The following is a 24400-nucleotide window of genomic DNA, read 5'->3' on the forward strand; positions in this document are numbered from 1 at the left end:
TAAAAGAATGCACTGCTCAATTAGAAAAGAAAAAATTACAGCTTGTTCAAACAACACATCTACACCTACAATGCCTCAAGACAACAGTTTATAAACTACAAAAGATTAGTCTACAGGTTACGCATAAATATGACCTAAAGTTATAAACTCCTAGTTCAGACCAAGGCGCCAAACAAATGCAATTGAAGAAAAAAATATATGATAAATACGATATAGGGAGAAGCAATCAAACATACATAGCCAACAGCATGCATTCAAAGGAACATAAATAAGCATCATCATTCAGCTCCCTGGATCGGCCCATTAGATCTAAATCCACGACCCCTTCCACGATATCCTCCTCTCCCACGGCCACGACCTACAAGATTGTTTCATGGTTAGCATTTGAAAAAATTAATCTCAACATTCTACCAGTGAAAAAAAAAAGAGAAATGGCAACCATCATTACAAGTTTACATCAAGAAGATTTTAGTAATACAACTAAGGCAGATCTAGGAAGCAATGCTACTATACTAAAGTGTAACATAAACCATCCTACTGAGAAACCTAAAACAAATAAACCTAAATAATCCATTAAGATATATGTAGGATAAAAGTAGACCACCCTAGTGAAAGACCTAAATACAAACCTATAAAAATTTATACTAGAATTAGTAAAAAGAAAAGTACCACGGCCTTGAGCAGGTGCATCATAACCATATCCTCCATCTTGCTGCACATCAGCATATGATGGTCCACCATTATATCCTCCTCTTCCACGTCCACGGAAACCACCACGTCCTCTTCCTCGACCCCTGCCCCTGCTGGGGCCCCTGTTGCGATCCCAGCTGCCATCTCCATATTCAGAAATATATCCATTCCCTGAAAAACAACACAATTGTTAATACAAAATAGCAATGATAAAGATATAGAGCATAAAGATGAGCCCATTCTACATTTAATACCTTAAATCGATAAAAAATTCAAAAGAACAGTTAAACATAAAATCCCAAACAACAAGATTCTTGCACCCAGCACTTAATCATTGACAGATGATACTTCAAATAAATGAACAGAGAAGCAGATATCATCTCAAAAAGAAAACTAGATTTAGTTGCACAGCACCAGCAAGATACAAGAAAGTCACATATGAAATAAGGATTCGTAGTTAAAAGCATGTGGTCAAAATGCATTAACACGTACCTCTTCCCCCACGGCCCCTGCCCCTACCACCACGACCCCTACCTCGGTTTGGTGATCCCTCTGCAGCACAAAACTAACATTAAAAAATGAAATTTGAATGATTGTACATATGAGTTGAACAGCAATGAGCTCACCTCCATCATAATCAAATTCTAGAGGCCCCTTCACCTGGTCTGCTGGCAACGGAGGCTGATAGCTGAAATGACGGAGTTCATGAGTGTCATGCATTGTTTGCCACAAGGCAGCATTATAATTCATTCAATACCAAAATGTAAGAACGCTGTAACTAATCAACAGTTCACTGTACACCATATAATTACAAAGAATTGCCAAAATCCAACCACCTATAATAATCAACAATTCAATATTATTTTCCACTTAGCAAAGCCTATTATGTTGCAGAAATATCGCAATGTCAACATCGGAATCCAAAACCCTAAGCTTGAATTATTATGTGTATACACTATTACAAATACTTACCCAATGGCAGATGTATTAAGTTCCTCTTTAGAGAGGGTAATTGTAATCATAGAGACATGCCTTGTGGTCTCCAAACTGTATTAAATGTAAACAAAATTGAATTAACAGAAGTGATACAAGGCATGGCAAAAAGATACTCAAACTCAATTCCAGAATGTTCTTACGGCAGGAGGCCTTCCTCCAGGGGCTCCCATGTATCCGTAATGTCCGTAGATCCAATCACTGTGATTTGGTGGAGACCAACAATTCTTCTCTGCATTACACGAAATTAAAGACAGTACCATTAAACATCTAAAAATAAAAATTTAATCCGTGTTATTAAATCAATGAGAATAAGTGTAAAGAACCTTAATTAACTCCACTATCGTCACAGTTTTATTAATGGCTCTTCCCATTGCTTTGAATACAATTTCATTAGACCCTTTCTCCTGCAAATTCAAAGTAAAAACAACAATTGAAACCAAAAACAAACATATAATATCACTATTTGTTTCCAACTACCACTCCGAGTAAAATTGAACAATAAGCAGCAGCACTTGCTCCTAAGTAATAATCTAAATAGTGAGCACGAAGCATAGCTTAAAATAATAATCATCATCCACAGAAACACTAACTATAGAATCTATTTTACAATTAGCATTGTAGTAACAATATCCTAGCCTCTTAGCAACTCAACCGAAAATAAGATTCAAAATTATAGCTCTAAATTTCATGACTAATATGAACTACACCATACAGATCCAAAAATAATAATTTTCCTAAAAAAATTGCTTAGAATCAAAGAGTAAAATTACATGTATAATCAAAAAACAAGCTAAAAAAAGAAGAAATACTTGAAGCAGAGTCATGGCGTATGAGATATAACTGCGCATCCTTCCTTGACTTGTAATACGAATCTCATTCTCATCAATAGGAGTATCTGCTTTAGGTTTCTCCACTCTCTGGTACCGATCCATCTGTACTTTTTAACACACAAATCGAATAACAACAAATTGAACATAATCAGAGTCATATAAAATAAGATATGAATTAGGGTTTTGGTGGATCTGAGGGGGATGATTACCTTGGAAGAATTTGGGGATAAGTTTGTTATGTTTGCTCAGCCAAGAAAGAGCCCTCTTCTACGGCTTCGTTTCTTCTTTTACGCCCTAAACCGCATACTATCATCTCTTCTCTCTTATATACCACCACTAATCTTAATTCCCAAACTACCCTAACAAACTCTTCTTATCCGCTTCACACCCGGCTTGCTTTTTACACTGTTGCTCCCAAATTAGTAATTCACACTGTTTTAAAAAGATTTTTAACAAATTGTGAGCACCTAATTATTATTTATCTAATTAATTATTACATATGTTTCCATTAATTATGATAGTACATTAAAAAGACAATACAATATACTATTTCCTTTGATTTTCTTTTAATTTCTTTTGATTTAATTTGTATCAAAAAAATTATCCATTTAGTCTTTTTTTTTTTTGAATCTCAAAACTAATATCAATAAAATATCGAAACAGCTTACAAGCGTAAGAATGACATTTAGTCTTAATTAGTACTATTGTAAAGAGATTTTATCGCTTAAATGAATTGGTAATCATATTTTTAACATGTTTGATCTAATAAAGAATGACATTTAAAAAAAACATAAAAAGTGTTGGATATGGCTCATTTTAGATTTGTCCCACATTGTTTAGAAAAGGGACTTGTGATTGTTGAGCTATATACATATAGTGTAGAATCCCACATTGCTTAGGAGTGGAAGGGTGAGGACTTCCTTAGCCTATAAAAGGGAGTCTCCTCTACCCATTGAAACTCATCCCACAACAAGTCTTATTAACTCCTAAGGCTTAGTTGGTTCTCTCTCGAGTTTGTATTTTGTTACAAACAATTAGTGGAGTATTTTGGGCAGTGCCCGAGGATGTAAGCCGGTCATTTCTGGCTGAACCTCGTTAAAAGGTTGGTGTTCTCTTTATTGTTTATTTATTAGCTAACGCTCAGGCTAGTTGGAGTTATATATTGTGAAGTTATTTATATCGTGTGAAATTCTGTCTAAGGAGTTTGGTACTTAAGTGGTCCGTCTGTGACCCACCATTCTTTCCTGGGAATTTTCCGGTATAATTATTTAGCACAATACGTGATTCGCTAGCGTAATCGATTGAGCTTCCGCAACAATTGGTATCGGAGCTAAGGTTCTATCCTTGGCATATCGGTTAGCTATTAAATAAAAGTTGGAGCAGAAATGTCTGGAAGCAAAAGTCTATCCACGTTGATAGCTTCTTCTTCGGGAAGAATGGCAATGTTAAATGCAAGAATTGCGGTGGAGATTTTTGATGGTACAGGACATTTCGGCATGTGGCAAAGTGAGCTTCTAGACGCTTTATTTCAGCAAGGTCTAGATGTTGCTATTGAAAAAGAGAAACCAGCAGATGTTGATGAGAGAGAATGGAGTAGCATCAATCGTTTAGCATGTGGTACCATTCGGTCATGTCTTTCCAGAGAGCATAAATATCCTTTCTCAAAGGAAACATCTGCAAGTAGTTTGTGGAAAGCATTGGAGGAGAAATTCTTGAAAAAGAACAGTCAGAATAAGCTTCACATGAAGAAAAGGCTGTTTCGGTTCACGTATCTCCCAGGTACTACTATGAATGAGCACATCACAAATTTCAACCAATTAGTAGCCGATTTGTTGAATTTGGATGTGACGTTTGATGATGAAGATTTGGCTTTGATGTTGTTGGGATCACTTCCTGAAGAGTTTGAGTTTCTTGAAACTACTCTCCTTCATGGGAAGGTTGGTGTGTCTCTTAGCGAAGTTTGCGCTGCAGTATATAGTTATGAATTGAGAAGAAAAGATAAGAAAGAAAACACTAGTAGTGCAGCAGAAGCTTTGATTGTTAGAGGCCGTTTGAAAAGCCAAACAATTGGAAAGGAAGGGAGATCAAAATCCCGACCAGAGAAAGATGAATGTGCCTTTTGTCGAGAGAAAGGGCATTGGAAAAGGGATTGTCCTAAATTGAAGAATAAATGCAAGACTGATAAAGAAAAAGCTGAGTTTGCTTCGAATGTAGCTGAGTGTGACGACGAAGATTCAGATCTTTCATTGGTTGTTGTGTCATCGGTAAATACTCCTACTGCATGGCTTCTAGATTCGGGTTGTTGTCATCATATGTGTCCCAATCGGGAATTGTTTGTTGACTTCAAAGAGCTAAAAGGTGGAGTTGTTTACACAGCAAGTGGCAATCCTTGTTTGACAAAAGGAATTGGTTCAATTCACTTGAGGAACCATGATGGGTCAATAAGGATTCTGAAAGATGTTCGCTATGTACCGAGTTTGACGAAGAAGCTCATTTCTGTAGGAGTCCTAGAATCAAAGGGCTTTGTTGTGACTGCAGTAAATGGAGTTATGAAGGTATTCTCGGGTGCACAGGTTGTCATGAAAGGAATTTGGAAGAACAATAACTTGTATTACTATCAGGGTAATGCAATTATTGGGTCAGCTATAGTTTCTTCTAGTGATGATAATGAGCTAGAAGAAATCAGTCTTTGGCATTGGCGTTTGGGGCATGATGGTGGAAAATTCTTGACGGTTCTTGCAACTCAAGGATTATTGGAGGGACTACGTCCCTGTAATTGGATATATGAAGAAGGATTTCTGAACAAGAATGATATTGGCTATAAGGCAAAGTTGGTAGCTAAAAGCTATGTTTGGACGGAAGGAATTGAGGCTATCTCTCGAGTTGTTAAACATTCTTCCATTAGAATTTTGTTGGCCTTAGTAGCAAATTTGAATATGGAACTAGTTCAATTGGACGTAAAAACAGTGTTTTTACATGGATTCTTGGATGGGGAAATCAATTCGACTCAGCCAGATGGACTCAAGGTGGCTGGAGATGAAAATTGGATTCTACAGTATACTTTGAATACTGTGGATATTGGTCTAATATTTGGGCAGGACAAGAAAGATGGTCAATATGTAGTTGGGTACAATGATTCGGACTACGTTGATAAACGGCGATCGACTATGGGCTATGTGTTTACACTAGCAAAGGCGTCGTTTAGTTGGAAGTCTACCTTGCAGCCAATAGTTGCTTTGTCTACCATGGAGGTAGAGTACATGGCAAGTGCAGAAGCTGTTAAGGAAGCAATTTGGCTTCATGGGTTGTTTGGTGAATTGGAAATTGAAGAGAAGGACCAAGTTCATCATGCAAGGACGAAGCACATTGATGTTCGATATCATTTGGTGCCAGAGGTTATTGAAGAAGGTGGAGTCCTACTTCGGAAGATTTTGACCATGGAAACTCTTGCTCATATGATGACAAAGATTGTGAAAGCAGTCAAGTTCAAACATTGTTTGAATTTGATTAGTGTTCTCAATATTTGAGATTTGAATGTGGCCCGGCCCACGCGATGCGTGAGGGGGGATTGGTTGCTCTGCTCGGTCATGCTATGCGTGAGGGAGAGTGTTGAAGTGGGATCATCCCACATTGGTACTTGACTGCTACAGTTAAGAGTTGGCGCTTTTGAAGCGCAGTTGAAGGTACTATTGAAGATAGTCCGAGATGGTAGAGAGAAAATTCGCCAAGGTGGAGATTTGTTGGATATGGCTCATTTTAGATTTGTCCCACATTGTTTAGAAAAGGGACTTGTGATTGTTGAGCTATATACATATAGTGTAGAATCCCACATTGCTTAGGAGTGGAAGGGTGAGGACTTCCTTAGCCTATAAAAGGGAGTCTCCTCTACCCATTGAAACTCATCCCACAACAAGTCTTATTAACTCATAAGGCTTAGTTGGTTCTCTCTCGAGTTTGTATTTTGTTACAAACAATTAGTGGAGTATTTTGGGCAGTGCCCGAGGATGTAAGCCGGTCATTTCTGGCTAAACCTCGTTAAAAGGTTGGTGTTCTCTTTATTGTTTATTTATTAGCTAACGCTCAGGCTAGTTGGAGTTATATATTGTGAAGTTATTTATATCGTGTGAAATTCTGTCTAAGGAGTTTGGTACTTAAGTGGTCCGTCTGTGACCCACCATTCTTTCCTGGGAATTTTCCGGTATAATTATTTAGCACAATACGTGATTCGCTAGCGTAATCGATTGAGCTTCCGCAACAAAAAGTACTACAAAATAAAGTATGTGAATTTTTAGTATAATTTAACTCATATCATTTATATAAACTATACTTTTTAAATTATATTTTACCTAATAAGAAAAGGATGGAAGCGAATATGATATGGTCAATGTTAAATGCCTTATTGCTATTAATTAGTCATCCTTAAGAAATGCAAAACCTATATATATACACTCAATGTAAGTTTGCAATTTTTTTGAAGACAAAAAACATCAATTGAGTGACAAAGAAATAGAGGAAGCATTGCTCTTGTTTTATTGTTATTCCTTATAATGGGATGAGTTTTATGAGTAGGGTTTATCTAGTTATATGCTCTTATTAGTAAGTCAGCATTCAAATGAGCTTGCCCCACATAATTTTAATTAATTTTCTCCCACCATTGAATGTGCATCCACCAGCTGATTAAATTGCAACTTCTATATACTCACATAAATGTCAACCACATTCAGTTTTCTCTTCAGGCGAGGAGCACTGCTCCTCAGGTAGTGGCGGACGGTAGCTCCTCTGCCGGTGGATACAGAATGTAAAAATCTTAAAAATAATTCTTCAAATTTTTAAAAAATAATAATTTGATTTTTGAAGTTTTAAAATATAAAAAAAATTGATATTTCAAATCATTAAGCGTTAATTCAGACAATGAGAAAAATATTAAACACTCTTTTGAATTTTTACTATTAAAACCTGGAGAGAGTATTTCACTCTCTTGGAGATGCAATTTGATATGAAAACAACAAGTTGGAGAATTTGTTTGACTGTTTTTCTTCGAAAATGACTTATTTGATTTTTTGTATCATTCTTCGGACTTTGTTAGAGATTTTATTCATGTCTATTCCTGCTGCCAAAAGTTTTGTTTATGGACCGAGTCAGCCCGAACTAATTAACTCCATATATAAGTATACTATGCTAGACATGCTAATTGGTGAATAGAAATCATAAATCAATAGTGTCCGCGTCCATGTAAATAGAAAAATATAAATAATTACTAATCGTATTTAATATATAAAATCAAATATGATACACTTAGGTCGCTGATTGTATGACATAACACACATTGAATCAATGTGTTTAAAATGACACGTTGTTGGAGTACTTAAGATCAGATTAGAGCTTTGATTGCACAGCCTTCCATCACATGGCAGCAGACCAAATTGCTGGGCTTAAGTCTTCAACAATCCACTGAATTGGTAGGAATGCCAAACTTACAACAATATTAAACACCTTTTTATTGCATTACCAACAGCTTTTTTGCACACTAAACAGTAGCTGTTTTTTTTTCATCTGATAACATAAGTTGAAAAACATAAACAAACAGAGATCTTGCCAGCAAACTAACTTATGTATTTCATAATAATAAATGCATGGTTTCTCCGTCTCTGCTCCTCTTCGCATTAATCAATGGATCGATTAATTTTCTCCAGCCCTTGTAATCTACGGGAGATCCAGCATCAGGCACCACAAATCCATTGATAAAGAAAGTAGGCGTGCCGTGCACTCCTCTTGAAGCACTAAACTGCATTGCCACAGAAGAATTTGTTCCAACATCAATGTAAGCAATATAAGTAGATGGCTGATTTTTTCACAAACGCCATGTCAAAGAATATCGATATGGAAGCAAGAAAGCAATTCAAATTCTTGGAAACAATTTCAACTCATAAAAATTAAATCAATCTCATTATCTTACCTTAAAAGAAACTCTTGTTTGAAGATCAGTTTTTCTATTATTGAAGCCAGATTGAATTGCAGAATAATAGGAATTTCCAATTGCTGAACTTGCAAAATCCACAATTTCTTTTACAACAGCAACTCTTGATAAGTTATGTGTTTGAGCATTATAGAACTTCTCCTGAAATCAAAATGAAGGACAAGTTAGCAGTCTAATTCAAACTCAAATAGATGTATAATTTCACTAGTTAAACAAGCTTGCAGTTATATAGTCTGATCAACAAATAAAATCAAACAATCTAGCCTTACATAAGTTGTACTCTCCTAGAAATGTAAATGTAACTTTAAACCATATAATCTCCGAATCTAAGATTAGTTTTTTATAATCTACCGAGCCAGCAGGATTAGTCTCGATTGAGTCACTGTTTGAGAAGTGTTGGCGGCAGAAGTGAGTTATGATATTTCCGGCGAGACAAATACGAGGAGGAAATGTGTTTTGCTCAAGCTTAGGTAATAGAGATGAATACAAACACCCCGACTCTAAGAGGCGGAATCGGAAGGAGCTGGTGAGAGGTCAGCTAATGAAATAGGAAATAGGAAAGAGAGGATCTGATCTAACATGAAAAAGAATAGAGGCTGTGTGCAGATATGCAATTCAAAACTAAATAACTCCATCATATAAAGTTCGATTCTGTATGAAGCACATAAACAGAAAACAGCTATTTGAATTATAATTGAGTGAATTTGTGACTGCCTATAGCAGAAATACATGACAATTTCTTCAGTGAATCATCACTGAAACTAGAATTAACTCTATAGCAAATTCAACATCATATTGACTCCATTAAGAGCATAGTTGTTGTCAAATCGGAGGATCGAAATGAAAAGATTAACAAACAGAAAATTGATCAATTTAAAAGGTGAGAGCAATCACAGCTCTTAGCTCTATAGTAAGTTGATTTCCCCTTTGTTTTACACAGCAAATTAAATCATCATATACAGTACTGTTAGATACTAGAAATACCAACCTGGTGCTTAAAGAAGAGCTCTAACAATGGAAAGGTGGATGAAGAATTCAGATTATTTGCAATATGCAAAGCACGTGAAGCAACATATGCATTGTCATGATATCTGCAACCAATTTTCCAAAAAATCAATTCCCAAACAAAAAAATGTTACGGACATATAAAAAAAAGTCAACTGAGATCAATCATCGAGTCCTCAACATGTTGAATTATAAGAAACTAATTAAGAATAATAGTAATAAATAGCTGCAAATTCATGAAAGCTTAGAAGAGATAAGGAAAACTGACGGCAGAGGCAGAAGATGAAGAACCAATGAAGTGCGAGAGCCATAGTATTGAAGAGCTTGTTTAAGAGGAGGCCAAGAGTCTCTGCTATCAATGCAAACAGGATCAAAGAAAGCTTCAATCAAGATAGTATCGGCATGACCATGGCCATGGCGATTCCCGTACAAGAACCCATCGTATCTTGCCGGCGGTATGATCTGAGCATCTAGGCTCCATATAGATACGTTAGTAACAATAAAGAGCAGTGAAACCAGAGTGAACAAACTTAGCTTTGCCATTTTTGATTCTGTGGTTTGGAAAATGGATGGGTTTCCTGATATATGTGCTTTTGAAGTATGATGATGTGTGATTACTTTTTCTTTTTATCTTATGATGTATGATTAGTTTTAGCTTTTATGTATACCGCCAGTAAAGTAAACAAGGTACATGACAAATAATATTGCAAATATATTCATGCGAAAATACATTCATTTAGTAAAAAAATATGACCGATTTAAGTATCAATTTATTCTCCCAGCTGATATGTATAATTTTACAAGCAAATTTATTTTAAAATTGGAGATTATAGTTAATTAGCTTTATTTTTATAAATAGTTTATAAATTGAAGGGCAATTTGTTTATGGTAATTATAAAAGTGCACAAAGTAAATTTTTTAAAAAAGATTATTATGTCCTGAGACTTATAAGTTATGGCCCCACCACATGTCCCACTGGACCACTCTGATTTGTTAATTTCAAATTAATTAACTATGAACCAAATACACAATGGAGTAGTTTCAAAAAAAAAAAATACACAATGGAGCATTCAATTGATTTGCGTACACATAGCCATGGGCCGGGCTCAGTCTGGGTCTACCGGGCATTTTTACTTAATCCAAGTTTGGCCGAGCCCCGCTTGAACTTTATTTTTACTATCCAAATTCGACTCTTACCTTCTATTTTTGTGGGTTCCGGATGCACTTTTCTGGACCTACATGTAGAATAAAAATAGAAGTTTGTCCGTCTATAAAATAGTTGACTTTTTCGGACTCGGACTCAGGCCAGATTTGAAACAAAAAGTTAGTGTCCAAACCCTCGGTCCTAAAATAAAAGTACGGTCCGTCCAAGTCGGTCGGATATCGAGGCCCATGAATAGGTAGGTAGATACCGCACATGACTCTTCCTTTAGACAAACAATAATTTTAATATGCCTTCATTTGGACAATTTAAGATAAAAACTAATTGAGCCTTTCTTTTTGCCAATGTCATGTTTACCAATATAGGGCTCTTAATAAAAAAAACTATAAATAGTTATATAATTTAATTAAAAATAGAACATATTCAATACAATAGTTGCATCTAGGGCTGATAATTTATAATTACACAACCCGTAACCACGACAAGACACAATGTTAAGCGAATTCGGATTGATCTTATAAATATTTTAGACATTTGTAATGTACAGTGTAATTACACCCTAACTTTTCTCAAAAGCCCATAAACCTGAGGCCTATAGTCTTTTTGGTGCAACCCATGTTTTGGATTTATTGGAAGGGATTTTTTGAAAAGTACTCTATTTTTACAAAATAATTAGAAATATACGGACTGGTGATTATTCTTGGGAACAACACTTATTTACTTAAAATAATCCCATTTATACGGAATATTTAAGATAATTTCCAACAAACACGTACTTGCGTTCCCGCTGTTAGATTTGTAGACTCCTATTTTAATCTTTGGCTAATTAACAAAGAAAATCAAAAGCCGCTTAAGTGGGGGCATGTGCTGTCCCTTCCCAAGTGACGTGTTGTTTATGAGCCACTTGATTTCTAATATTAATTGACTTTGATGACATGGCCTATGCTGTTCTTCTTCTCTCCCACGTGCAATTCCTTTTAGTTTTGATTCCTTTTAGCTTGTATATTGATACGTGTCCACTGAGTCATCCAATTCTTCACTGCACTCTCTTTTTTACTTTTTAAATATTTGTTTGCTTAAAATGGGATGAACCATATTTTCAAAAACATAGAAAATGAAATGGACCAATTAATAAGTGAAACTCTAAGCAATCCATATAACAGACAATTAGTACATCAAAAACATACAAAAGAATAACTTATTTTTAAATATATTAAAAAATAACACTACATATTAAAATAAAAAAACACCAAAAACATACATATTACATGTATATGCAAAAAGTATATATAAAATATACGAATTACATATTAAAATATATAAAAAATATATGTAAAGTATAATACCAGTATATCTTTTGTATACTTTAGTATTTAATAATCATTTTTATATATTTTAGATATAAATTAGTTTTAAATATAAACAAATAAAAATTTATTTCTTTATATACAAAAAATATATAAAAAATATATAAATAGTATATAAAAAGCATACAGAAACTTAGTTCTAATATGATTATATAATTTATTTACATCTTAAATATACATTTAGTATACCATCTGTATATTTTTGATATACTTTATTCATATCTTATATATACCGTAACTATATATTTTTTAATACTTTATATAAACCGTAATTATTAATGTCTGTATATTTTATGTATACCATAATTATGTAATTTCTATATATTTTATGTATATTTTATGTATACCATAATTAAGTAATTTCTATATACTTTCTGCATATTTTATGTATACCATAATTATATACTTTATGTACACCGTAATTATATAATTTTTCTACATTTTATGTATACCATAATTATATAATTTATGTATACTTTATGTATATCATTATTATGTAAAATCTATATACTTTATGTATACCATAATTATATAATTATTGTATAATTATTATATATTTTATATATAACGTAATTATATAATTTATGTATATACTTTATGTGTACTGTAATTATATAATTTTTTTATATTTTATATACACCATAATTATTTAATTTCTGTTTATTTTATATATATCATAGTATAACTTGTGTATGTTTTATGTATACTGTGATTATTTTATTTTTGTTTGATTGTTTCTTGCTTCCAAAATTTTAAATTATATATATATATATATATTTGACTAATGTATATATTTTGAATTATGTTTAATAATTCTAAATTTTAAGTTTTGAATTATATATATTTTTGAATTATGTTTATTAATATTCAAGCAAAATTAATGATTAGTAACAGTGAAGCTCTTGTTTTAACTCAGCAACACAAAGGTTTGTAAGTTCATTAAACTATTGTTCTTCGTCGGCATGTTCGTCATTTAAGCGTTGCTGGAGGTGATGATTCGGCGGATGTGAGGAGGTGTGGGAGAGGGGTTCTGGTTTGGAGTTCCATGAAAACAGATTTTCAATTCTTAAAACCATGTCCTTTTACTGCGCATGCCATCAATAGTTTCCATGTACCACACGTTAGGCTTTGCTTCTCCATGTTTCATTCTCTGTACTCCATAGTAGTAATAGCTAAAGGATCATGAGGAGATGCCATAGAAACATTCTTCTTTTCCTCTTTTGCCCTTCTTTTTTATTGGGTATCGAGGCAATGTCAGATTTTTCAAAAATAAAAATCAAACAGTAAAGTGGATTTGCTTTCATTTGATTTTCAATTTCAGGGTGGCGCTAGAGACGGGGGCGACGGAGATGCTTCGACGATGATAAATTTATTGCCAGAAGAAGATGGTGTTGATAATTGGCAGTGTTGTTGGTGGTCCCAGTAAAAAAAGCTATCAGATATTTTTGAGATTATTTTCCCAAAATAAGTGGGCTCTTTAATTTTCTCAATTAAATAAGTGATGGTCCCAATAAAAAAGGCTATCAAGTGTCAGGTGTAATTATTTTTAATTTTTAAGTGCTATAGCTAATTTTCTCTTATTGGAATTGAACAATCTAAATCAACATTAAGGGTGTGTTTGTTAAGTTTTGTTTAAAATTCGAAACTTTATTTGAATTTGTTTTATGAATAGGTGACTCTCTTGCCCTAGCCGTTAACTACTTTTTATTCGTCCGAATTCTTCTCATTTACAGCTAAGTGTCATTGAATCAAACAATAATCGAATCACAGAAGTTGTGCCTTAGCTGGCCAAATCACCACATTCACACACTTTACTATATATATAGTAAAATCATTTCACCATTCAAATTCAACTTTCACTCTACCCATTACTCTCACCTCTACAATTTACTTACAACAGATACACTTCCTTCCCTTGCCAGCTACGAAACGCGCCGTTTCGAAACCCCACTAACGGCCATTAACTCCGTTGCTGTTTCCCTTCACTTTTGCTGACGTCACCTTCCACCCGTACCTGAAAAACAAACGCCAACCCATCTCCTCCTATTTATAGGCATTTTTTGATTTTTTTTCACTTATACTCGCCTCTACGCCTCTATAATGCGCTATGGTGTGCATTACGCACCCTCAGCTCTTCTTCGTCCTTTACCTCCAATACTCCTCTCTCCTTCTCCGTCACCAACCGCCGTGAACCTTCCTTATACTCCGCCTCCCCAATCTATCGCCAGCCAAAACATGCTGCTGTCAGTTTTTTTGGCGCTTTTTCTGCCGTGTGTAGGCATGAGCGCCGTTTTCTTAATCTATATTTGTCTTCTTTGGTACGCTGCTAGTCATAATGCAGAGCCGGTTACTCCGGTGAAACCTGGAGAGAAGAAAGGATTATCACCGTCTGATCTTGATAAACTACCGAAAATGACCGGAAAAGAGCTGGTTTTAGGAAATGAATGTGCGGTTTGTTTGGATGAGATCGAAAACGAGCAACCGGCGAGACTCGTTCCTGGCTGTAACCATGGGTTTCATTTGGAATGTGCTGACACGTGGCTCTCGAAACATAATGTTTGCCCTGTTTGCAGGTCTAAACTCGATGCACAGTTTTTCAATGCCTCCAAAGAAAATCCTTGCTAGCTAATTCGAATGAGTCGTATGCTCTGTTCTGTCGTTTTGTGTATATGAGCCGGTACCGGAATTATTAGGATTTTGTACTGCTAGAAAGATAGGGAAAAAAAGAGAAATTACTCTTCTCTGTTGCTTTAATTTTAGTCATTTAAATTTCTTGTTCATAATCACTTTAGCTTAATGTTTTCTTCTCGTCGGTCGGTCGATCGATCGTTGATTATTGTAATCGTAATCATACGGCGGCGTTTAACGAACGATGAACAGAACAGAATGTCCAACGACCATCAAAAACAAAATTTAGTTGGGCATTACGGAAGGCGTGTTGTTAAATTTTTCTGTTGCCAACTTGGCAGCGTGGCGTTTCAAAGAAGTCTGTTACTACTTTTTTTTTGCCCCTGTTGTCTTATTTGCGTGAAGCCATGGTTTTGTTTTGTTTTTTACTTGCTAATTAATTTACTAAACAACCAAAAAAACTCTTGGTTTTGGGTTAATTTGGTTAATACAGTCTACAGATAGCAATTAAAATGTGTGTGTGCGTGGTTTAGAGAGAGTGGAAAACTGAAATGATAGCGTGGGGGAAACTGCCAATTTTAGCATACCCACAGAGTTTATCGAACTGTGTGTATTTTTTTATTCCTTTGAGAACAGAATCAATAACTGATTAATCATCAACCGCTCACCTGAATGAATACACCAGATCTCATCTCACATGTCCATGGCAAATTCATTTCTACACATGTCATTCAGTGTAAAATTTTGGATTAATTCTTTTGAAGGTCCTTCAACTTTGCATGTTTTATGTATCTGGTTCATAAACTTTCATTTGAATTTATCTGATCTTTAAATTAATTTGATATTTTTTTATTTATCTTATTCCTTAATTTTATATTTTTTCTTTATCAGATCCCTCAACTTTGTGTTTTTTTTATTTACATAATCCTTTGATTTTATATTTTTTTAAACCAAAAATCAAACACTAAATGAAAGTTCAAAAACCAGATAAATGAAATATATAAAATTAAAGTACCAAATAACACCAAATAAAAATTTAACAACCAAATAAACAAAATTCATAAAATTAAAAGAACTTAAAATGAGTTAATCCTAAAATCTTTTCAAAGTTCAAGTTCCATATTTTTCTAATTTTTTTAGGCAAAACCAAGTTCAAATTATTAAAAATTGAATATATACAAATTTTAACTAGTAAATAAATCACACCACAACTTGTATTAAAATTTGCTTTATCTCTCTAAAACCAAACATCTAACTTCTCTTTGAAATCAAAATCCTGTTCTAAGGGTGGTGAATCGGCGATTCCGGTCTTGAGCCAAAAATTAATCCTTTCATCGCCCTTCCGTTTTTTTTTAGCTTTACTTCAATAAATTATAACCTTTTTTGAGACATGTTGGTTATTTTGATATAGTTTGCACTGTATTTTAGTGATTTTATTTAGTTTTATTGGGATCGATCCTTAATGTGTTCGAGATTTGTTCGAATTTTACATTCAATTTTTTTGATAAGTTGAGGCTATGTCTAACTATTGATGTATACTTGAAATGACAAATTAAAAATAGACGTACTAGATGTATAAGTGGTGCTGATAAATTTTCAACACTTGAATGATCTAGTTTATTGGAGCGGTCAAAATCCATTATTGGATTATAATTTTTATTTCATCTTAATTAAAATTGATCAATTATCCATATTTATTTTAATATATTTTATTTTTAGCAACGTAAAGTCTCTTTTTCCAGTTCAATGAAATTTTATTTTTACAGTTTTTTTATATGAATTGAAATAAAATAACCTTATTCGAAAAATGTTATTTGGCAGTTTTCATATAAATGGAAAATTACGTTGCTCTTGTTGATAAGATTGTCTAAATGAAGGCCCAGCTGCTACCAACTTTCTATCTATCTCCTCCATGATTTGTTGTGTGTATGATGAGAAGGGATGGTGAAGTGCCTTTAATTTTTATATTACACGGATGCTTTTTGCTCAGACCATAGCTTAGTGGACCAGATATCATATTAGTAGACCCATCTATTATCAAATCCTATTATTAGTATGTCTCTAATCAATTGAATTCAATGATTGGTTTAGTTCAAATAAATGTTATAAAAAATTATATTTAATTTATTGGAAAAATTATGTTTTAATTTTATAGGATTAACCATATTTAAATCAAATAAATTATTTATTAAATAAAATTAATATTAATAATACAATTAAACAAAGAAAGGTAAATCTCTCTCATTTAACCATAAAATTGGTATTGCCATGATTCACTTATTATGCAACAAATTTGAAACTATTTTAGGCAATTTTTTGCACGCCAGCTATAAATATCTTAGTTGCAATGTCGTAATCTTTTCAAAAATAGCTCCAAATTTGTTAGAATAGCTGCGTCCATTGATGCTATTTTGAGCAATTTATTGGACTGTAGTATGTAGCTATAAATATATATAAGCTGCTATGTCAAATTATTTTCAAATTTAGCTCCAAATTTGTTATAGTATTCCATAATTAATGATTATTTTACTAAAAGTACTAATTTTTTAATTAAAGAGATCAAGACTCAGCACATAACCATCACAATCAGTTAATCGCGCATTTGCACTATGAGAGTATGAGTCACGTAGGTAACCAAACCACTAAGCGACAAATAGAAAGCTTAGTTCTGTGCATAATTATTAAGCCTAATCTAATGTGCACTATATGAAATACATATCTTAATTATTTACTTAAGAAAAATTAGATCTCTAATTAACCTTATCTTTATAAGATTTTTAAAACAAAAAGAAGAAGACGTATCTCTGAAATAAAAGGCAATTATTATTAGTTTGTGGAGAATGCAGTGTTGAGTAGGGTATATTTATGGTGACAAGGAGCTATGAACTGTGAGTAGGCAAAGAAGAATGAAGTGTCGAGTAGGGTATATTTATTGTGACAGGGAGCTATGAATCAACCATCATCATAATTCATCATAATTTCACCCATATATTTTATATATTACGATATTTGTATTTTTTCTGTCAATAAATTATCTAGTTATTTTTCTTCGGATTTAGTGTTTCAATCATGTTTTATGTATATACGACAATAGTTCTATAGTATTGATGTTTTTTTTTATTCGATCACAATTTTATTGTTGTTGATGAATCTCGTTTTATGAAATTCTTTTGATTTAATAAAAATTCTTGTGAAAGTTCAAATTTGTTTGTTGCGGATTTATACTGATATTTATAATTTTCTGCACCGAATCAAGTTTTCCGATTATAGATTTCTTTTAAAAAAAATCAAAATTTGTTTTTCTTTTATTGTTATTATATAATTCATTTTTGAAATTCTTAGACAGATTTGTGATTATAGCATCTATGATAAAAAAAAAAAAATATAAGACCACCAGACTTTTTTGTAAATTTTATTTATTACTGCTTTTGATTTTCAACTAACACAAAATAATTCATGTTGACTTAAAAATTTATTAGTATTATTTTACTTTTTGAGAAAAGGAAAGTGGCCTCAAATTGCAGACAAGATAAATTTGTTCTTGAACTGTTAATTTGATATTATTTATGGTGAATTTAGCTGTTTTATAATTACTGATTATCAAGTTCAGGAAGATGTCGGTCCCATATTAATGACAAATCAAAAGAGATGAACAATTGCACTTGAACTTTTTGATTTTTTTTCTTTTATGAGTACATCAGCCGCGACCCTAACTTGATTCAAATTGATATGATTAAAATTAAATTATTAGAAATAATTATAACTAGTTGTATATCAATCTTATGCCAATAAGTTTAATCATGCTACGTCCATTCGCGAGTCGAGACATGTATACAAAAAATTAAAGAGAAAATATTTTGGGTAAAAATCGCTAACTTTTACCGTCTGTACTAATATTGAGAGAAGAAACTAAGTTTTCATTGATTGCAAAACAGTGATTATAACTTACTGAAATGGTTAGTATATATACATGCTGCCAATGCTAGAAAAAACAGATAAAAAAATAATAACCGTCCCTAACAAACTCTAAAAAACTAAACACCCTTTAACAGCAGGTTAAGCTGAGCTGCCACGAAGCCAAATCATGTTGGAGTGAAGAAGCACGCAATAAGCTACTTCACTGCACATGTGAATCCTGGACAGCCTGACTGATTTGAACTGAATTCATGCTCCGTATTAGTCTAGAGCTTTGGAGACGTTTACACTGCTTAAATTACCAGTCGTCCCTATAAAAGACATAAAAAAAAAAAATTATCGTGTCACATTGCAAGACATGTTACGAGACAGAAGTATCATGTCTCAAGTGAAAATCAACTATAAAGGCAATGTATAATGGATAAAGAGTTATAAGAATAAGAAATAATACCCAATGAGTTCATCGGGAGAAGCCTCGTTGAGTGCCTTCAAAATTTTATCAGTCAGCATTGTATCAGATCCACGACCATCATGAACCCTTATTACAGCATTTAAAGTCCTTGTTGCAATTCTATAGCCACTGCAATCACATACCACATTTGGTAAACTCTTAATGAAAAAAATAGTTGTTTATGGAAATCAAAATTGACATCTACCTTTCGGTTGCTTGATACAGAACATAAAACGTGGCATCTGAATTGCAGCTGCTTCATATAGGTGTCGAGTATTTGATTCAAACTCAGATTTATTCTAGAAATCTGCATTTTGAAAACATATAGAATTGGAAAATAAATTGAACAGAACATAAGTATGAATCTAGCAAGACTATTACTAATCTTTGTAAGAACATAAAAGCAACATAAAAGTATATGATAAATCCGATGTTTAAAGACTTTTGCCTGGAAGCTGAAAAATGAATATAAAATGAACATTTCAAAATGCCCGGAAGCTGAATACTTCATAATGTGGCAAGAGGCACTCTTTGCTAAATTCAAAATATTAAATGAACTAAACAACTATCTAATAGAGAATAGTGCTCAGTACTAAAATTGTGAATATAGAATGTAACATGCAAGTGAATTTATTCCATTTCCACCTAATCATCTGGCTGGCTACTATAAATGACATTTCAGTAGACAACAAAAAGCTTTCAAACAAAGTTACGTTCTAAAATAACATCTTTTGCAATCAAAGAGAACAACAAGACGAAAGCAGACTAAGCTTGTCTTACCTTGGGATCATCATGATCATTAAAGGATGGTTCAACAGAAGCTTTATCTGACTGAGACCCAACTGGTAATTCTGCTTCAGAAGACACTTGTTGATCCGGAGGATAATAAGCTTCACATTTGCATCTTCAATGAAATTAGATGTCATAACAGAATGCAATACCTTTGCACCATCCGTAGCTGTATTTTCCCCCTGTTCACATAATATCCATTCTACACCAAGAAATGAGCATGTTAACAAGCAGTCTGTATTAGAGAAATCTTACTTTTATTTAGGATGCTTAACTAGATTGAGAAAATTGGCTTCCAGTTATTTCACGAATTTACTTGGAGAAAGTGATCTTGAAATGAATTTGGGATAAATATATTATGTAGCTCTCTATGATGCTCGATTTATATATTATCGTATCTGTTGATTGTTGCTAAAAAAAAATAGAAACAGCCACTAATAATTCAAAGGCAGTAACTGCACAAAAAAAGGGATGACAGTTGGGAAAAGTTCAATTTACGTCGGGCTAATCCTAATCCTAATATATGCTAAGCTCTAATCCTAATATACTAAACCCTAATACCTTAAATCTTAAACACTAATCCTAAATATACTAACATTAAACCCTAATCCTAAATATACTACCCTAATCCTAAATATACTAAACCCTAATCTTATACTAAACCTAAACATATTAACCTTAAACCCTAATCCTAACCCTATACATATCTCGATTTTTGTTAATTATATATTTGCCAGTAATTTATGACTATTTAGTTAAATGGTGAAAGCTTTTTCAAAATTTGCATCCTTAGTTATAAATTTTGTACAACTAGGGTAAAATCAAGTTAAACCCTAATTTATGACTATTTAGTTTTTTTTTTTTTTTAGTTATACTGCCTTTGAGTTATTAGTTGCTATTTTTAACTAGCATGTGCTCATTTCTTGGTGTAGAATGGACACTATATGAATATGTGGCAATTCAATAACGATAAAACTTCACAATTATAAATTAAAAGTATATAATTTAAATTTAAAAAGAAAAAAGAGTGAGCACTATCTTTGTGTTTGTTCCTGACATGAAGATTAAAACCATTAACCAACTACTAATACTATGTAGTAGACAATGTAAGATAATGACACATCGTCAATACTCAGTTCGGTTAAGGCATAGGAAAAAACGGGGAAGTTCACCTACTGTCTCTAGCAAATGCGAGAAAGACATAAACTATCAATCTGAAAATAAGTTCACAGAGTTAATAGCCTTGTTAGAACAAAAACAATGAGAACATGAAAGTACATTTGGAGATTATATATGTATGTATGTGTATGTGTGTGTGTGTGTATATATATATACCTTTGATAGTTTAATCTTATGCTCTGAGCAATATCTTTGAAGCCCCTGTTATAAGAGCAGTAAATACTGAGATCAAAAAGATTTCAAAATTAATGTAATAATAATATTGAGCAAATATAGAACACTAAACATCAAATCCTATAAGAGAAACTGTTGTTTCTTAGTGTTGTTTTTATTTTTTTAATTTTCTGGGTATTTATTTATTATTTTACCACTAAATATATAATATGTAGTCCTATAATAGTAATCATGCAATTCCACAAAATCGTAACTAAACTTATACTTAGAATTGACAAAAAAGGGAGAAAATACCTATTTTTCTACTAATATCTTAAAACTTGGAAATCAAAATTCACATTTACCTCTTGGTTGCCTGGTACAGAACATAAAAACTTGAGATCTGAATAGGTGTCAAGGATTTGTTTCGAACTCAGATTTATTCTAGAAATCTGCATTTCAAGAACAAATAGTAATTATTAGAAAAAAAATTGAATAGAACGTAAGTATGAATCTAGCAAGACTAATACTAACCTTTTCGAGCATCAAATAAGAATCTAATAAGTTAGTTGTTTAAAGACTTAGTGCGTGGAAGCTGGCAAATAAATATAAAGCGAACAATTCATAATGCCTGAATGCTGCACACTTCATCTCTCTCCCTCTCTTTCTTTGCCTCTGTCTCTCATCTGCTTTTGCCGCGTGTTCTGCTTCTACTTTACTTAGTCTCTCAGCCTCTTCATGCTTCCAGGATTCCAACCATGCAGCTTTCTCAGCCTCTCCTCTTCCCACTTCACATAATAAATTTTCTTTCTCGTGACCTCCCTCTCTTGCTTCCGAGCATGAATGATCTAATTTATTACTATATCCGACCTTTCCCAAAACTCTTGGAAAATTATCTTGTATTCAAGCATCCGAGACAACCTATTTCTCTCTTTTGAGGTCCCCATCATGACATTGTCTCCTCAGTTCAGCCTCTAGTTGCTGCTCACATTCATGAAGGGCCGTCTCTTCCACTAATCGCTTTTGAAAGGAAGTTAATATTAGTGGAGCTACCTCTTCTCTCTTACCTCTTCTCTCCTCTAGCAAACCTATAATATTTCTTGAAGGATCCTTTCGTTCTTCTTCCTTCGCTCAAGTTCAAAAGCATGCCTCTTCTGCTCTGCTTCTTCTCTTTTCTTCTGTTGTTGCAACCTCCTTGACAGCTCTCCTCGTACCATTTCCAGTAGTTGGCATTCTTCTTCTTCCTTCCTCTTCTCAATAATTGATTTACGAGCAAGAAGTCTCTTATGTTCCTTATCCACAATCTCTCATTTCAACCGATTCAAGATCCAAATTACTAAATATATGGCATTCTTCACATGATCAACTGAGATATGATTTGGAAAATCAAATAACCATTAAACAAAAACAAGTAGAAACAGAACACCCAATAACCAAAGATCAAAAAGAAAAAAAACTCTAAATTTCAAAGTGGTAGATACAAGCAAACCCATTTTTCAATCTCCCACATATCTCCAAACAGCTGTTAGATTCCTAGAAAACAAACCAGCAAAACTTAATAATCCCACCACATTCTGAAAATAAAAACATAAATATGTTTAAGTAAATAATAAATTAGAATTACTCGCCTTTTTCCAGAATAGAACGCGTGTCCCCTTCTCATATCCCCTGCAAACAGCAACCACTTCCTCAAGTTTAGCAAATGGATGATGTCACCAACAGCAACATAAAAGAAAGAAAGAAAAAAGTAATATTGAAACTGTGCAAAACTTACATGCTGTACGAGTTGATCACAATCCTTGAATCCATCTAACACTATATTGCTTGGCTGACCAACTGAAGAAAATAGATCATTAAGCCAAACCTTTTATAGAAGTAATTAGGAAAAAGAGAAAACAATCTTATCATACTTGGACAGAATTTGAAATCTGATGCATCCTATCAATATCATTATGAATGCTGATATTGATGATGAAATGGATGCATGCCAAGATGCATCCTATCAGTATCATGGGCATTGCATTTCAAGATCAGAGTAATCCCCTTCAAGCAACTAGTACATCATTGCTGGTGGAATTCAGTCACCACCTTTTTCTGCCAACAGTGGTAGAAAATTTAAAGGCCATGAACTATTACCTGCTAAAAGCATTTATAGACCATAAACTATATTACCAACTAACCTTTATTCATCATTGTGATGCTAGCCCAGAAGAATGAGATTTGACAAAAGCTCCTCAACAGCAGGAATAACATTTTTAACAAGTGGATCACGAAGCAAAACCTAAATCATCAATATAGCTTAATTATTACAGACGAAACAAATTAACTAAACTGACTTCTGTTAACTAAATTGGGAAAATTTAATTAAATTCAATTATGTCTTTAGGACTAATAATCGCTTATATGCCGCCACATAATGTAATAGAGATTGGTGAAATGGAGATTGAAACCATTGGAAAAACTATAAAAACAAAAAAGGCTTCAGCAATTTTACTCCAATATATGTATAAGAGCTATACTTGTGAGATGCCATGTTAGCATCATCAACAGTAACACAAAAGTAAGACCATGATAAATGATATCAATGCACAAAGAAGCAGAGAATCAAGGAAAACGATTTTGATATGAATATGTAAAATAAGACCATGATAAAAAAAATGAGCAGAACAAAACTTACTTCATCCCAAATCTGATCGTTAATTTTCACACTCCCCTACTTAGGTACACAAAGCCCGTCTGTGTGAAGTGTTCCATTGGTTTTGTCTTCATGTACTTGTTCATCAGCAGTAATGGCCTACATAAATTCCAAATGGAAATAAAATAATAGTAAATCGTACTACTATTAACTAGAGAAATAATTTCATACCTTGTTAGAGATTAGGCAGTTTCTCTTTAAAAACAATTCATGTGCACCTATATCGCGTCTCCAGATACCTGGAGATGGACAAAATAAATTGAGAATAACATAAATATCTAGTTCTTCTTGATTAGTGCAGAGTAATTGAAGAGAAAAGTGAATGAACAGGAGAGAGAGATAATGAAGCTCACCAAACAAATTCCGGACAGTTTACTAGTGCCTGGAAGCTAAACATTTACATAATAGCTTTCAGCCTTTCACTAATAATAGAACTTTAATTTTATAAGTTACTGTATCTTGATGGTTAAAAGTTGTGTTGCAGGAGTTTTGCAAGGGTAAATACGCTTTCCAACAATTGCATGCTAGCTTTTACCCATATTTGAGCTAAAAATCATCCTGTT

The 24400-nt window shown here is 33.2% G+C and overlaps 3 protein-coding genes and 2 long non-coding RNA genes across 11 annotated transcripts; 1 reads left to right on the top strand and 4 right to left on the bottom strand.

The window, feature by feature from the left end:
* LOC126664283 (uncharacterized) lies at nt 1–2837 on the bottom strand. Of its 2 annotated transcripts, none has more exons than XM_050356597.2 (9): nt 2726–2837; nt 2496–2618; nt 2010–2090; nt 1827–1915; nt 1663–1737; nt 1317–1378; nt 1183–1242; nt 670–861; nt 1–358 (listed from the first exon to the last, which is right to left on the bottom strand). In XM_050356597.2, exons 2-9 carry the CDS (start codon nt 2616–2618, stop codon nt 279–281), a joined length of 762 nt encoding a protein of 253 aa, XP_050212554.1. In that variant the 5' UTR covers nt 2726–2837; the 3' UTR covers nt 1–278. The 2 variants fall into 2 exon arrangements, with proteins under 2 accessions (XP_050212554.1, XP_050212555.1); XM_050356598.2 differs by having other exon boundaries at nt 2496–2623; nt 2726–2825.
* A 4926-nt stretch (nt 2838–7763) lies between these two features.
* Nucleotides 7764–10124, bottom strand: LOC126666090 (uncharacterized). The gene is made up of 4 exons (XM_050359051.2): nt 9767–10124; nt 9482–9584; nt 8473–8634; nt 7764–8301 (listed from the first exon to the last, which is right to left on the bottom strand). Exons 1-4 carry the CDS (start codon nt 10039–10041, stop codon nt 8134–8136), a joined length of 708 nt encoding a protein of 235 aa, XP_050215008.1. The 5' UTR covers nt 10042–10124; the 3' UTR covers nt 7764–8133.
* Nucleotides 10125–13943: 3819 nt separating this feature from the next.
* LOC126679457 (E3 ubiquitin-protein ligase ATL23) lies at nt 13944–15034 on the top strand. Its single transcript, XM_050377586.2, has one exon. The coding sequence runs from the start codon at nt 14128–14130 to the stop codon at nt 14650–14652; it is 525 nt and encodes a 174-aa protein (XP_050233543.1). The 5' UTR covers nt 13944–14127; the 3' UTR covers nt 14653–15034.
* A 3517-nt stretch (nt 15035–18551) lies between these two features.
* On the bottom strand, nt 18552–22677 carry LOC130015015 (uncharacterized). Of its 5 annotated transcripts, none has more exons than XR_008790016.1 (8): nt 22632–22677; nt 21677–22508; nt 21508–21594; nt 21146–21190; nt 19802–20012; nt 19227–19328; nt 19022–19150; nt 18552–18881 (listed from the first exon to the last, which is right to left on the bottom strand). It is a non-coding gene; the product is annotated as an uncharacterized LOC130015015 (long non-coding RNA). The 5 variants fall into 5 exon arrangements; XR_008790015.1 differs by having other exon boundaries at nt 22624–22677; XR_008790017.1 differs by having other exon boundaries at nt 19802–19872; nt 19963–20012; nt 21677–22675.
* Nucleotides 22678–22765: 88 nt separating this feature from the next.
* On the bottom strand, nt 22766–24394 carry LOC130015016 (uncharacterized). 2 transcript variants are annotated; one of them, XR_008790019.1, is made up of 7 exons: nt 24191–24394; nt 24009–24076; nt 23820–23936; nt 23323–23423; nt 23053–23236; nt 22917–22978; nt 22766–22810 (listed from the first exon to the last, which is right to left on the bottom strand). It is a non-coding gene; the product is annotated as an uncharacterized LOC130015016 (long non-coding RNA). The 2 variants fall into 2 exon arrangements; XR_008790020.1 differs by having other exon boundaries at nt 22775–22826.
* Between the last annotated feature and the right edge of the window lie 6 nt (nt 24395–24400).

This window comes from Mercurialis annua, linkage group LG1-X (assembly GCF_937616625.2).
Source record: "Mercurialis annua linkage group LG1-X, ddMerAnnu1.2, whole genome shotgun sequence".
NCBI classification, from domain to species: domain Eukaryota; kingdom Viridiplantae; phylum Streptophyta; class Magnoliopsida; order Malpighiales; family Euphorbiaceae; genus Mercurialis; species Mercurialis annua.

Excerpts from the sequence above, each read along its gene's own strand:
- LOC126664283 (XM_050356597.2), bottom strand. The coding sequence starts at position 2,618 with ATGGATCGGTACCAGAGAGTGGAGAAACCTAAAGCAGATACTCCTATT. Across the intron at positions 2,091-2,495 it reads ACGCCATGACTCTGCTTCAA|GAGAAAGGGTCTAATGAAAT; the intron begins GTATTTCTTCTT and ends TTGAATTTGCAG. Across the intron at positions 1,243-1,316 it reads AGAATTTGATTATGATGGAG|AGGGATCACCAAACCGAGGT; the intron begins GTGAGCTCATTG and ends TTTGTGCTGCAG.
- LOC126679457 (XM_050377586.2), top strand. The coding sequence starts at position 14,128 with ATGCGCTATGGTGTGCATTACGCACCCTCAGCTCTTCTTCGTCCTTTA.
- LOC126666090 (XM_050359051.2), bottom strand. The coding sequence starts at position 10,041 with ATGGCAAAGCTAAGTTTGTTCACTCTGGTTTCACTGCTCTTTATTGTT. Across the intron at positions 8,635-9,481 it reads AGCTCTTCTTTAAGCACCAG|GAGAAGTTCTATAATGCTCA; the intron begins GTTGGTATTTCT and ends TTTTGATTTCAG. Across the intron at positions 8,302-8,472 it reads AAACAAGAGTTTCTTTTAAG|TTTAGTGCTTCAAGAGGAGT; the intron begins GTAAGATAATGA and ends GTGGCAATGCAG.